The 16,051-nt window shown below is 42.8% G+C and overlaps 1 protein-coding gene across 2 annotated transcripts in view; it reads right to left on the bottom strand.

The window, feature by feature from the left end:
- LOC137328376 (uncharacterized) overlaps positions 1-16,051 on the bottom strand; it is a 127,066-nt gene that overhangs the window by 96,328 nt on the left and 14,687 nt on the right. For both annotated transcript variants that reach the window (XM_067994332.1, XM_067994333.1), the window contains exons 3-5: positions 10,939-11,086; positions 7,073-7,792; positions 3,997-4,056 (exon numbers count right to left, since the gene is read on the bottom strand). In XM_067994332.1, coding sequence (XP_067850433.1) covers positions 3,997-4,056; positions 7,073-7,792; positions 10,939-11,086 — 928 coding nt within the window. The remainder of the gene's footprint in view (positions 1-3,996; positions 4,057-7,072; positions 7,793-10,938; positions 11,087-16,051) is intronic.

Below are 16,051 nucleotides of genomic sequence, written 5' to 3'. Positions count from 1 at the left end.
ACGCCTGGCCAGCGTCAGCTCTCCTTTCCGGGTAATATAATATCCTTTCTATTCTGTGACCACTCAGGGAGTGTCAGAGAAACCTAGCGGGTGTGCGTTTAGATCCTGGTTTGGGTATAAAACTGTATAATCTGCTGTAAACTGCATGCCTATATCTAACCAGACAGAAAAGCTATATGTACATGATCTAACAACGTTAATAAAGTGCATTGAGAATTAAGAGGGAATTGACTCGTCTCCTCTTTGTACTAAGCCAATAACCGTAACCGGTGACCTCCAGTCAACACTAGGGTGTCTGGATCTTCTGCCTACCCTGAAGTTTCAGAGTTCTAATCTATTTGTGAATGAGACACAAACGTTAGGATCACTATAATTAACACAGAAATTCTGACTACCTCGGCCTTTATATTTTGTTGAATCTTCCCACGTTATAATAAAAGAACACAAACTTCAGCAAAAAAGAAAGATAATGTTTAAAAGTCTGCTGGTGTATATCTGGCATGCTTGCACCAAGACCACAGACACATACAGGCCACAATCCATCCCAGTTTTTCCTAATGGTGTAGAACTGAATATGTTCACTGTAAGGTCAAGTGACAACCCACTCCAGTGAAAAGCTAAAACAGAATGCATTCAAAAAAATTATTACTTAATGTGAGGTATTCTCTGGTACCTTGCCATAGTGACCATTCTCTATGTGCACACCTAGGCAATGAGTGTTAGTAGGCTACTCAAACATGAGACAATCAGAATGGAACTGAAATCTGGGTCTCAATTTTAAAACCGAGTCAGGAAGGGGGCGGGGGGTCAAATTGAGGTTGGGAAACCCAATAGTACGGGTTTCCCGGACAACCATAGGATTTTGACTTAAGGACGGTTTCCCGTCCGACAAACTGGCCTGATTGACAGGCTGGTCTCAGTCAGACGAGAGACCAGACAGGAAGAGGACATCTTCAGGTAATTCTGCAGGTAAGTCTTTGTTTGTACGGATGGGGGGGCACAGGTGGACCTTCTGGTATTACATGGCTCATCCTAATTTACCAATTAGGATGTCAAAGGGGCATTTTCAATGGTTTCATGAGATTGAGTAGAATGAGCCTATATTCTCTGGAGTTTAGAGAATGAGGTGTGATCTCATTGAAATGTATAAAATTCTTAGAGGGCTTGACAGGGTAGATGCAATGAGGCTATTTCCCCTGGCTGGAGAGTCTAGAACTAGGGGTCATGGTTTCAAGATAAGGGGTTGGCCATTTAGAACCATGATGAGGAAAAATGTCTTCACTCAGAGTGTTGTGAATCTTTGGAATTCGCAAACAATGGACAACCGAGTCAGCAAAAGATGTCTTAACTCCAGAGGATGAAATGCGAAATATATTGCATTGTAATTTCATCAAGGTAACCCTCACTTTTTTGTTTCATTCTGTCACTATTTTTGGACCTCTCACCACATAAATATGCCTGTTGTATGCAAACAAGTGGCCTAATCATAATAAAATACCACTTTTGCTTATATGCTGTTGGACTAAAATTTGGCATGGATGATTTTTTAATCAATCCCAAAGGAGAAAGTTTTCACTAATGTCACTTCAAAAACTGATTCATTTGGCTGAGAAGTGCTTTGGGACATCTGGATTACATGAATGGCAGTATATAAGCACAAGTCTTTTTTCTCTTTTCTTTCTCAATACATAATTTAAACATATTTTGTTGAAACAGCACTGCTGAGATGAACAACACAGTGCCAGATGCATCAAACAAACTTTTAAAATAATTCTTAAACGGTGAGAGACTAAGAAATGTTGGATTCAAAGGAATTTGGGTGTCCTTGTACATGAATCACAGGTACAGCAAGCAACAATAAGGAAGGCAAATGGTATAATAGCCTTTATTGCAAGGGGGTTGGAGTATAAGAGTAAGAAAGACTTGCTGCAATTATATAGGGCTCTGGTGAGACTAGACCTGGAGTACTGTGTACAGTGTTGGCCTCCTTACCTAAGGAAGGATATACTTGCCTTAGAGGGAGTGCAACGAAGGTTCACTAGATTGATTCCTGGGAGGGTTTTCCTATGAGGAGAGATTGAATAGAATGGGCCTATATTCTCTGGAGTTTAGAAGAATGAGAGGTGATCTCATTGAAACGTATAAAATTCTTAGAGGGCTTGAGGAGAGGAGAGTCTAGAACTAGGGGTCATAGTCCCAAGATAAGGGGTCAGCCATTTAGGACCAAGATGAGGAAAAATGTCTTCACTCAGAGGGTTGTGAATCTTTGGAATTCTCTACCCCAGAGGGCTGTGGATGCTCAGTCGTTGAGTATATTCAAGACCGAGATCGATGGATATTTGGGCACTAAGGGAATCAAGGGATATGGGGCTAGGGCGGGAAAGTGAAGTTGAGATAGAAGATTTTAATGAATGGCGGAGCGGGCTCGAGGGGCCATATGGCCAACTCCTGCCTTTATTACTTATGTGCCCCTACTGCCATGGTATGTGCCACCCAGTGTTTTCACATCTTCAACTTGTTACATATTAGAAAATAAACTAATAATTTCCTCCTTTCGAATGGATAGAAAATTTATCCAAATCAATTTTTGATCCATATCCAATAATGATGTACTAATGACATTTGAACAGATGACTTGGCCACGTGACTGTATAATAACTACAGCATGGTTGAAAAGCAACAGCTTGGATGGAGTAACATGGCTCATTTACACGTTGATTTATCTGCTGTACTAAGTTTGACAGGGAGCGAGTCTCGGGTCAGTGGTAGCATTCCTGCCTCTTATGTAAGAAGGTTCCATGTTCGAGACCCACTCCAAACAGCCCAGGCGAATGGAGACAAGAGTTCCAATCTCTGAATACTGGGTTGACATCCAGTGGGGAACTCGAGCCCAACAGGAGCAAAGTGGCTCAAGACCACAAAGTTTGCCAATAATTGTGTTTACCTCAACACGGTTCTGCGGTTGACACAAATGATCACAAAGGGGTATCATTTCTGTGGGGATTTCCACGAACTTTCACCATAACTTTGGAGGAAGATTGATGGACACCCCGGAGAAATGGCGTAAGTGGTCGTTACGGCAGATGATCGGGACAACTCCTGCGGAAATCCCAAGAGATATTTATAACAGGTTATCAAAGTTTAACTGTGGTTCTTCATGTTCCATCACAATCTGCTCATAATCTTCTTCCATCCTTGCCTTTTCCATCTCTGTTATGTTTTTGTCTCTAATTACTGCACTAAATTTGCTTGCTCTTCGACATCCTAATGGTCAATTAAAATTCTTGTCTTCTTGTGTGCTTCGTGATTTAAGTATCTCTAACGCAGAAAGGACAACCTGTCCTGAAACTTGCTGAAATTTGTGACATGGCATTTTTGGAGCGGAGATTCAGCAGGTCTAGGGCCCAGTCCAAACTCCTGCCCCAACACAAGCACAAATGCTGACATCTGTCCTGCCCAACCCAGGAAATTTAAGGCCAAAGTCTTCAGTCAGGTCATTTGGTAGTCCCTCAGTACCAGGAGGGTTAAGGTGTTGTGCTTCACATTTAACCAGTGTGCCTGCTTTCTTCTGGAGTTCATTTCTGAATCTTCCAATTCTTCAATTAGGTGTTGATCATCGATCATAAATTTTACACACAAGTAAACTGGATACTATGTCCTACAAACAAATAGTTCTGAGGCAAAATTGGTCTGCGCCAGTGGTGTGAAACAGGCTTAAAGCTAATCGGCAGCCCATTTTTCTTTATCATTGACTTGAAAAAGACGGGCTCAGGTGAATTTCTACCTCCTTGCTCCTTCATTTGTCACTACTGACAGGAGTTTTCCAACAAACACAGTTTAAATATTAAGTGGTTGGGACACATTATCATTTCACTTTTCTTCTTCAGTTCCTCCTAAAGGAACAGTATGATACACTGATTACAAAATTAAGAAGAAAACACACAACGGATATGGGAGTAAAAAGAGAAGGACTGCAAAACAAAGGCTTGCTCTCACCTCCTGTGCAATCTCTTGCTCTGGCATTTCATCTGAATTTAGCTGGAGTTCACTGTTGTTCTAGAATAAAAAACAAGTCAATATGAAAATCATGCAATTTAGATCATCACAAGATAATAAAAAATGAATATATTCCAGATTCTTGTCATTATTTCCTCAATTACAGTAATTACATATTCTAAATATATGCACAGCCTGTATAAACTTGCTTCATAGAGGAGGTTGCAGGAATGTTTAGATTTGGTTTGGCTTTTTTTGCATCTGGTCCACATCTGAATAAACAGCGCACAAGTCCTTATGGCAATGGTTGTTATCAGTGTTGGTGAAATCAATCTATAAGTAGCTTCACTTAGACTAAGCCGCATAGGTGAGAAATGTGCTCACTGATCTACACTGGCTCCCGGTCCAGCAACGCCTTGAATTTAAAATTATCATCCTTGTATTCATATCCCTCCATGGCCTCGCCCCTCCCTATCTCTGTAATCTCCTCCAGCCCTACACCCCTCTGAGATCTCCAATTCTGGCCTCATGTGCATCCCTAGTGGCATCCCACCATTCAGCTCTGGAAGGCTCTAACCCCTGGAATTCCCTCCCTAAACCTCTCCAACTCTCTCTCCTCCTTTAAGACGCCCCTTAAAACGTACTTCTTTGACCAAGCATTTGGTCAACTATCCAAATATCTCCTTATGTGGCTCGGTGTCAAATTTTGTCTCTTAAAGCTCCTATGAATCACCTTGGGACGTTTTACTACATTAAAGGTTCTACATAAATGCAAGTTATTGTTGATGTCATTACTATTCTCTACACCAAACACTCATTGGGGATGGATGAAACCCACTCTGATTACAATATAGGAAACATACATTGATACAGTAAGGGAAGATCTGAGAAAATGGAGCATAAGAAATCATTGGTGGCATAGGAACAGCTCCATTATTAACTGGCCCCAATGGCAGGCACATGAAACTTTGACAAGCTCGGCATCCACATGCTTTAGTAAAGTAAAATGTCCCAATTCCTCTTAAAAATCCCCTTGGATCTTCAAACTCCAAATCATAGTCATCCACTGCAGAGAAGAAAGTTTGTGTCTCCTTCCTTAACTGAAAATATTTTTGCCCGCTCACACCGAGAAGAATTTCGGTCACATTCCAACTTCCCCATTGAGAACAAATTCCACCCGACTGTCAAGAAAACTCAAATCTGATCCATGCCTTCCGTCTATTCCCCATTGCTGTGTCAAGAAACACCAAACAAGATTGTAAGTAGATAAATCAGCCTCTCTCCCCCCGCAAAGTTCTCCCCATGAGCTGAAAGACAGCCCACCCACAATCTTCCCCCTGCATTGAGCATAAAAATCAGGCCTCTGCCCTCCATGAGAAAAACAGGTCTTCTGTCCCCTCACCCAATGAACAGAAAAATGTTCCCTGATTCCCACTGAAGAGAACAACCGGGCCCTCACCTCCCATCCCCCTCTCACCATCACCACCACCACTTCTGATCTGAAAAACAGGACCTGTAGCCCTTCCACAGAACAAAAAAAAACACAGCCTCTTGGTTCCCAGCTTGACTGACAAGCAGAACAGTAACCCAGGCCACCCCCCAAGCATCCAAGCAGGTGGATTGGTTAGCACCCCCCTCCCCCCACTTTCCAACTGAGAAAATCTGGGTTTGGTAAAACCATAGTGGACCATTCCGCCTCCCCCCACCACCGAAGGAAATCCAATCCCCATCTCCTTCCCCCATTCTTCTCCACCCCCTCTTCTTCCCTCTGTCCTCTACCCCTATCCCTTCCTCCATACACTCTTCACACGTCCTCCTCTCCCTCCTCCTGCAGATTCGGATCTCAGGAGTCCTGCTCTGAAAAGGATGCTGGATGAGCATCACATTCACATGGATGCTTCAAGGCTCATCTTGGAGGACCAACGATAAACAGCAGGGGTCACAGAAGAGTCCAAGCCGTTCTCGGTGCCAATATCTGAGAAGGATTCGACACAATGCTGCGCTACCTGGAGCAAGTAGCAGCACCAGGAACATTTACATCTGCTCTCCCCCCCGAACTTAGAGGCCTCCAGAACAGTCAATGCATCCAACATGAATGGGTTCACCACCAGCTTTGGAGAACTATTTGGAGAGAACGATGGCAACCGCCTTCTGAGAGCTTTGGAGAGCCATCTCTCAGTGGAAGGATACCTCTTTGTTTGTGTTCTCCTTTGGAGTAGACTTATCCTGTACGCCTCTTTCATTTCATGTTCCTCCTGCTCTTAATTTGCCTTCATTATAAGGACATATATAGAAATGCCCATAGTGAACACAATGGTAAAGGCTCCATGATAAAATGGTTAGAAGAAAAAGATTTCCCTGCCTGAAAACCGTTGAAAGGCAAATTGCAGAATCCTTTCTTAGCAACATACCTGAGAACAGATTTTTCTAATCATATCAGTCAGAGCTGAAGTTTCAAACAAGTGTGCGGACAGTCAAAGCCTGAGAACTCGACCATTCCCTGGTTCAACAAGTCAAGCAGGTAACACCCCTCTTTTCTACAGACTTTAGTTAAGTCAGGTGCAATTCTGGCATAAATGACCGAATTTCTGGCCGATCAGGTTTTGCCCTCATCATCCTGTTATTCACATACATCTACCAGTTTGGGGACAGATGCATCTTCTGCTAGCCCCTACCTCCCCTGGAATTCAGCGTTCATTTTAAAACATTTTTTACCCTGGCAACACCCCAAATGCTGTCCAGCAGTTCTGCCGGAAAGTGCAATGATGCCATCCTCTGTTTCCCCCTCCCCCCACCACATTCACACACGCACGCGGGGTGGAATAGACTTAACCATTAATTTTCCTGCTCACACATAATAAATAACCACTAGGATGAAGTACCAAAGGGCAGGAGTAGAAACACAGCATAAATTAGTACCTTTAGGAGGGGAGACGAGAAGAGAAAACAAGGGAGAATAAATTCATTTTTTGGAGTCTAGACTTACTTTTAAAGTAATAATGCTTCAACGTGGAAGAAAACAAGAAATTGAAATCTCACTTGTAGGTATTTAACATTTTGCAGCATCAATACTTACTAATGTGTTTTTACGCACTTTATTCTTTTCCTCAACTAAACTCTCCAGTTTTTCTTTTTCTTCCAGCATTTCTTTCAGGTAGTTTTCATGCTCCTGTATTTCTTTCAGTTCTCTTCTGAGCTTCTCGTTCTCCTCTTCCAGCTCCTCTACTTGCTCTTGCAGGCTGCTCTCCGATAACTTCAGTTCATGGATCCGTGAGCGAAAGTCTTCCAGTTTATGTGTGAGGAAGTCCTCGTTGTCCTCAGCTTGCTGAAGTCTGTCTCTGAGCTGTTCCTTTTCTTGATTGTTTGCCTCTTCTTTTTCTAAAAGGTTCTTTAAGTCATGCTGAAGCACGAGGATATGGTCTTTGATTTGGTCCTCTCTATCTGACAGGAAACTTTCCATGTTGGTGAGTTCAGCATCATGCTCTGAAAGATCTTTACTTCTTTTGGTATGTGCTTTTTCCAGCTTTGTGAACTTTGCTGTAACCTTTTGCAGCTCAGTTCTCAGGACAACACTGGTAGCATTTAGATCGATTCTTTCTCTTTCCAGTTTGAAAACCTGATTCTGCAGAGACAGTTCACGTTCCCTCAGCTTCACCATTTGCTGCTGCTGCTTTTGCTTGTAATGTTCAAAGTACTCGGACTGCTTGTTCATCTCGTCCTCCTTCATCCTCAGCTGGTTTTGCAAACGCCACAGTTTTCCCTTCAGCACCTCTTCTGAATTCTCCTTTTCTGTAAGCTTTAAAGAAAGAAGTGCATAATGTACACCGATCGTAGAACTCTGCAGTAATCACCTACGGTAAACTAACAGAGAGCATATCACAATCATTAACTCCTCAGTGTGAATATCATCACACATCGACAGTGCTGGTCAGTAGCAGCTAGACTGACAGCCACTATCAGGATAAGATACAGCCGGGGGGGGGGGGGGGGGGTGGGGGGCGATTGGGCGCGTGGCAAACCCGCATGAACCAAGCTTACCGTTTCCGACGCGATCGCACGTTGATTGATAATGGTTAATGTCCTCTCCGGGTTTCGCGCCCGACAGCTAGCCTAATTGACAGGCTGGTTGCACACAGGAGCTGCAACGTGGGGGTTGGGGGGGGGGGGGAGGGGGGTGAGAGAGAGAGCCAGACGTCATCCGGCACTAGAATGGAAGACCGGGGTTGGAGGCAGGGGGAGGAGAGGGGAAGATCGGGGGGACATTGAGGGAAGATAGGGGGACATCAGGAGGGTGAATTGGGGGACATCGGAGCGGGAGAAATCGGACATCGGAGCAGGTTTCAAAGGCAGGTGCATTTAGTGTTTTCACTTCCTTGCATGGTTTTTTATTTCATTTATTTAGTTTCTTTTTCCCTGATCCGGCCCTTCATGCCTAGTTTCACCAGCTGTGAATTAGAAGCAATGGGCAAGCCGCCCAGGTAAGTTAAAAATCTTTCTAACGACTTAATCTGTCACATGTAAAGTGCCTTAAGTACCTCCATGAGGTATATTTGGCTCTTTAACTGTCATCCGTTTTCGGGTTGCCCGTGCACACATGTGGGTCCCTGCGAAACTCGGAAGTCGGCGGGTTGGAGCCGGCTTCCGAACCCAAATGGGATTTGCACAATTTTCAGAGCCCCCCACCCCCGCCCCCAATGCACCCGCAATTGCCTCCTAAAATCACCCCCCAAAAATAAAATTAAACCTCCTCTCGAAGATTATGGTATATACTGTATTTTAAATATTCAGAAATTACTCTGGGATGATTTGGTGCACTAATCTTAACAGAGAATTCTGATGACTAAACGACTCTAGCCTCTCTTGTGAGGGATATGCCAAGCCATGAGGTCACAAATTATGGTGGAATACAATTCTGCTGCTGATGATGGCCCACGGTGCCGCATAGATGCCTAGTTTTGAGCTGCCAGATCAGTTCTTAATCTACCCCACTTAGCACGGTGGTAGTGCCCCACAGCATGATGGACAGTGTCCTCAGTGGGACTTGGTCTCCACAAGGACTGTGCGGTGGTCACTCCTACCAATATTGTCATGGACAGATGCATCTCTCCTGATTCTCTTGGTATCACTAAGTCAGTTTGATGACTCTCTCTTTAGCATTGAAAGGTGTAGGATGAAAAGTTTCCAAAGATATTTTTACTTTTAGCCAGATCTTCGATACTTCAAATAGCAAACCAATAAAAACAAAACCTCTTGATGACTCGTGTCCTTAGAACATGCTATGATTCATCTATGGCTTTTATATTTCTCTAACCTTTTCATTTGATATCTGGGATCAAAAGAAAAACTTATTAACAATAGAATAGTGATGAGAGAAAACTGCATGATTGCTGGTACCATGGATTTTCTGTTATTAGCTAACCATAAATTAAGATATGTGCCCTTCCCAATAATTGATGGTGGCAAAATCACATTTTATGGACTGTGCTATAGTATTTGGTAGTGCAATTGCAAATGGGGGTGACCAGGATATAGATTTCCACTGTTCCTTATTTACAGCAAAATCACTAATGCCTTCTTTTGTACATACATTTATAATTCTGCTGTGAACAACAGGTATCTTCCCCCATGGTCATTTTGTGAATAAAATCAAAACAGTGGCAAAAATCAATGAGTGCTATTCCTTTATTTTTGTCATTTTCTTCTTATCATAAATAGGACATAAAACATTAGAGAAATATAAAATTTATTGATTAGTCACATCACGATCTACATTTAAGGATACAAGTGACTAAAAAGTTTTGTTTTTATTTGTTTTCCAAACTAAAAACGTCTTAACACAGATTCCTATTTGGTGTGTCAAAAAACAGTAGAAATATCATATCTGAAACAATTCAGCTCTTTCAACACCATTTGTACAGTGTTAATCCTTACAGTGCTAGCCACATTTATTGTGCTCACTCAGCTTCTACTTAAGGTCATTAAAAGCACTGAGGTTAAAAAGAACTCATGGCTGAATAAAATATGCGGTCATTTTTCAATTTCAACTAGGTAGATACAAACTTTCCTGCCATCTAGATTAAAACTCTACATCAGATATTTGATCATGATTTCACAGGTAAGAATAATTGAACGGGTAGCTCTTCTGGCTCAATATGTAAATGCAGAGTATAGTGAGATACTGAACTATAGTGAGCAGGTTCAACACTTGTCTGTGTTGAGTTTGCTAAACTCAGTTGAGGCAACGTAATCAAATGACATCAATGCCCTCAAGCTAGGGACGGGGGAATAAATCAGTCAAGGTATCCGTTATTGATTGCAGTCAAGTGATTCCTACTAGAAAGTGTGCAAACGTTAACTTCAGGTGAGGACAAGGTCCTGTTCGGCTATGATGCCTCCTACCAGCCTATCCACAGAGTCGTCGGCCTATGGAGCAAGTTTGCTTGTGCAGTGAGTGCCGATTCATGGCAAACGTTCAGTTCCTGAGTGTGGCCAATATAAATATCTGTAGAAGGTCGCTGGGCGTTGAGGGATGTGTCTCCAAGCCACTGTAGTCTCCTGGAACTTGTTTGATCACCTTCAGGGGGTCAGAGAGGAATTTCCCAAGAGTTATTTTTTTTTTCTAAATTAGCCTATGGTTTTTTCCTTTTTTTTGGTTCTCCCAGCAGATAGCGTGGCTGGTGGTTGGCGATGGGCGTGGGGTTGGGCCTGAAGTGGGGTCGGGCCTGAAGTGGGGTCATGGTGTGCAGAAGTTGCATATGGGACAGGCTCAAAGGACCAGCTGCTCGTTCGCTTGTCCTTCACTTTCATATGTTCGTAACCCTCACTGTCTACACCCGACACTAAAGAATCATTACTTGGGTGTGAAAGAATGGACAGCTGCTGCAACTCAGAAGCTTCAGAGCATCAAGAATAATGAAACCAAGGATTTAAAACTAACCTTACCGTGATTCTGAGACCCCTCTCTGAAATCTGCAGACTTCGAAGCTTTCCTGTGAGTTCTGGATCGTTGACCTTTGATTGCTGTGACCTTGAATTTAGCTCATTGATTTTATCCAGAAGCTTTTGTTCAGACAGCTCCAAATCGTGAATTCTAAACAATTCAATAAAAGTAACGAACAGCATTGAGAAAAAAAAACTCTATTCAACTTTTTTTGCTGGATTTCATTGAGTTGAGGGATGTCATCTGAGATAGATACATTTTTGGACTCTAGGCGAATCAAGGGATATGGGGATCAGGCGGGAAAGTGGAGTTGAGGTCGAAGATCAGCCATGATCTTACTGAATGGCGAAGCAGGCTCGAGGGGCTGCGTGGCCTACTCCTGCTCCTATTTCTTATGTTCTTATGTCATTTCTGGCATCCGTTGTCAGTATTAAACACTTCAAGCAGAATTCAGCCAGCTGCAGGGTAAAGCTCCCACTACGCTGCCCCAGCAAATGCACCCTAATCCCAACCTCAGAACAGCAACATTCCTCTCCTCTACCAATGTGACATTTGCATCTTGACACCAGCCACCCCAACAGCATTGCTGAGTAAAGATTGTCAATTAAGTGCCCAACTGCTTTGGCCCACATCAACTAGGAGCTGGATTGAAACTGCCCAAACTCATTTCACTGAAGGCCTACCAATACTTACTTATTTATCATGGAACCTGTTTAAAGTTTCTAGCATTGTGACTTGTTGCCTCCAAAATATTTGGTTTGTTAGTAGTTTATCCCCATGTTTTTTAACCTTGGGTCCACCGGTGTCATGTCTCTGCTGCCAAGAGATACGTAGATGACCTTCTCCCAAACTTTACCCAATTCTCAGTGCTTTAGCCAGTAAGCGGTACCACTCACACAGCGCATGGCTACCAATATTGCCTTCCACTGCAGCCTCCACTCACTCTCTGTCCAACATGGCAAGAACTGAGCAGAACAAAGATTGAACCTGCAATCTTACCACTTCATGGCATTGCATATCGGTGCCCATTGTGCATTATTACCTATGAAATATTTATATAAACCTCCCTAATAGTCAAACTCAAGGGATGATTATCTCACTGTTCTCGATTCCCATTTATCAGTTAGTTCAATTTTTTAGCTCTTGCTCAACCAAATACTTTGGACAAATAGGAACTCACTGTATTACTTGGTACTTTGTGTCTCACAATTTAGTGACGGCCACTCTACATGGAATCAACAAGTAAGATTATAATCCTGCAATCTTCAGCATTAAAATGTTTGTCAAAAAATATTTCTTGTTAATGAATCATAGAGCTGAAAAATTCATAACAAATAAGTGAGCAGAAGTGTTTCTTTTAGGGAAAGTGCTAGTTGGCTACTCATGAATTACACAGGTATAAAATGGTGCTGATTTTGATTTACAAGTGTAAATCAGTTCCAAATGGTTAAGAACTAAGTTGTAAATCCTGCCGGAAAGATTCAATTGCTAATTGCTCTCAAATCTCTGGTGCAAGCTCATTTGCATAATATTCACAGCACCACATGCAGACTCGGGTGGTTCTAGGAAGCACAATGGTGGTGGGAGAGGAGAACCAAGTGGAAGTGAAAGTTAATGGGACGGGGAAATCCAAAGGGGCCAAAAGTAGGCAGCTATCAGACAGGAACTGACCTCCCCCAAATCTACTGCTTCATTACACTCTATCTGTGCCCATTATCTGGCATAACAGAGACAAAGGTCGTCCCCACTGTAAGCTAAGTTTGAGATTGCCTAGAAGTGTGGGAACCACCTGTAGCCTTGCAGGGCCAGATAAATGAAGGGTAAAATTCCTAGGCTATGAATCCCTTGAGCTTTTAAATTTAACATGGGATGATGAGTGGAAGTTCGAACATTCTTAACCCTCCTAACCTGAGGGAACGCATAAAAACAATTAAAAGCACAAAGAGAAGGAAAGAGTTGGAAATACCAAATTCAGCCGTCCTATGTACTTCTGTGTGTGGGATAGACAGGGTTAATTTCGGATAGGCTGTCAGCCCCAAAAGAGAGAGACAGCGAGGGGGCAGAGAAGCTAGGCAGTCTGTCATGTTTTTCAGGAAATATTTTTCTGGGTTTGTTTCAGTTCAAGGGATTATTCATTAAAACAGATCACTTAGTGCTATTGCTGCAAAGCTTCAGTCAAGTGTATAAAAATGTTAAGTTTCTCAATTTAAGTGGATATTTGCCCATGGTGACAGAAGGAAATCATGGGGATGATTTTAGGAGGCAAATGCGGGTGCGTTAGGGGCAGGGGGGCTCCAAAAATCGCGCAAATCCCGTTTGGGTTCGGAAGCCGGCTCCAACTCACTGGCTTCCGAGTTTCCCAGGGACCCACCTGTGTGCGCGGGCGTCCCGAAACCGGAAGTCCCACCAGCAATTAAAGCCGGCGGGATGACAGTTAAAGAGCCAAATGTACCTCATTGAGGTACTTAAGGCACTTTACCTGTGACAGGGTAAGTGATTAGAAAGATTTTTAACTTACCTGGGCGAATTGCCCACCGCTTCTGATCCACGCTTGGTGAAACCAGGCATGAAGGGTCAGATCAGGAACAAGAAACAAAATAAATTAAATAAAAAAACATGCAATGAAGTGAAAACATGAAATGCACCTACTTTTGAAACCTGCTCCGATGTCCTCCTCTTCACCTTCCCGATGTCCCCCGATGTCCCTCCGATCTCACCCTCCCGATCTTCCCTCAATGCCCCCCGATCTACCCCTCCCCCCCCCCGGTCTTTCAATCCAGCGCCGGATGACGTCTGCCTCTCTCTCTTTCCCGCCCCCCCCCCCCCAGTCACGTTGCAGCTCCTGACAGCAGCCAGCCTTGTCAATCAGGCTAGCTGCCAGGTGCAAAACCCGGAGAGGATGTTAACCACTATCAATCAACGAGTGATCGCGTCGGAAACGGTAAGTTTGGTTCATGCGGGTTTGCCACGCGCCCAATCGCCCCCTCCCACCCCCACTGCTATCCCGCCTCCCCGCTAATATCGGGGCCCATGAATTGACAAATTCACCCCTTGGGCACTCAGGAGGAGTAACAATGGATTTTCTGTGTTTCTTTTAAAACAGGGGACCATGGTTTTCAGGACTGCAGAAGTGTTGGTGCAGGAAGAAATCCAATGGTGTTAAGAATTTAAGATCTTATCTGCAGACATGGGCAGATATCAAATGTCACCGCATGGCGACATTTGGTCTAAGACTTTGCCTCTCAAAGTCTCGGCTTTAATTCATTTAGGGTTATTTTTTATTTTCTGAGACAGAGTGCTTGAGGAGAGATATATATGAGAGCAACATCCAAGTAATTACAAGCACTTCTGTCTCTACTGTAAAACCACCAAGCCTGGGCATAATTTGTGGAAATTGAAATTGATAAGACAATTTATATGAGTTTCTGTTCAAGCATTTGAGAAGGGAAAATTTACCTGAAGTTTAAGGGGATAATCAATTTTATTTAAAATTAAAAGAGGAGTCCAGTGTAAGTGGTTCCTGTCCAATGCTGTGTATCAAGGAAGGAAATTGTAAATTGACGAGTCCTGTCAGTCCAACAATACTGCTCTCTAGAATCGGGATAATCTTGAAATGATAAAATGAACTCACGCACTGTATAGCGGGATATTTTGGGAAATAAAAAGTCCAAGAAGAGGTTAAGTAAAATTAACAAAAATGTGTTAAGTATGACTTGGACCAGGTTGGGAACATTTAGACTATGTTTTAAGGGTTAATGATAATGTTGTATGGCTCAGTAAAGTTCCTCTAGAGATCGGATGAATGAGATGGAATGGTTAATTGGTAGCTTTCTCTTGGAGATGTTTGTGTCCTTGCCTACAGTGAACAATGAGAAAACTACATCTGATAACCTGGCCACTACCCAAGACATTGGGATCATGCAGGGGAGGATGAAGTGGTTAATGTGGCTTAGGAGAGTGAGAAAACCTTTCAACTGTGGCACTGACACATGCTCCATAGAGAAACTGACTAATTAATGAAACAATCACGGTAGAGTTAAACACACTGGTACCTATCAGAGGGATTGAAATTAAAGTAAAGAACAACATGGAAATTTGGATTTCCAAATTCAGGGTTGGGTTCCTTTGAGTTAACAATGAAATTGGGACCGAGGCTAGGAAGCCACCCTGCCCAATCCCAAACCCAGGACTCAGAAATGGTCTGGTGACTTTTGGAAACTTGTGAATGGTTGTATAATGATGTAAGGTAGTCATTATCCGGACTCAGCAAGGAGTTCGTAATGATATACGTTATTGTGATGATGTCCCTATCAGAGGTAGCCTTTCCACCAGGGTTATGTTATCCGGCCCACAGTAAATTATATAGAGCAATGCTGCAGGAAATAGTACATGACTTCCACCAAGACAATGCAGGTCAGGATTTAGATCAAGCATGGCCCCTACAACCTCACAGAACATACCATAAAATACAGAAGAAGGGTGTAGCCGAGTGGATAGGTAACAGGGCTACTGCAGGTACTACAGCATGGAATAGATTAGATATTGAATCAATGTGGGAACATGATGAATCGATGCAGGAACAACTGAAGGGTATTTTACAAGCATGAATAAAGGGGATAGAGATCTAATATATGAAACTCAACAGGATACAGTATCGATAGCCGAAATAACAAAAGGAATGAAGCAAATAATGGCAGGAGTAAATAACATAATCAATGGAAGAAATCGGGAATGTAAGGACCAGAATGTACCCACTGCCATTACATGTAGCATGTATAGGGGTTTTGTATTATATCAGATACAACAAGGATTGAATGATACAGAGAATAACAAGATCCCAAAATGGGTTACTGATTTACAAGAGTAGTATAAAGCAGACTATGACCTATGTAAGGCAAGAAGATATGAAACGGTATATTTGGTCCAAAAACCATGTAATACCACAATGGGAAAAATGGTTCTCCCATTATTGACAGCATTGCCTTAAATACGAGACAAGCCAAGGTAAGTATTTAGTGTACAGTCAGTGGGTACACTTGAGGGAGTCACCTTTAAAGAACTCATCACCTTCCATAAACATCTGGTAAGGAGACACAAAGGAGCATGGAATGGAGT

Source organism: Heptranchias perlo, chromosome 1 (assembly GCF_035084215.1).
Source record: "Heptranchias perlo isolate sHepPer1 chromosome 1, sHepPer1.hap1, whole genome shotgun sequence".
Lineage (NCBI taxonomy): Eukaryota > Metazoa > Chordata > Chondrichthyes > Hexanchiformes > Hexanchidae > Heptranchias > Heptranchias perlo.
The sequence above is the reverse complement of the archived record's forward strand: the minus strand, read 5'-3'. Positions and strand labels throughout refer to the sequence as shown.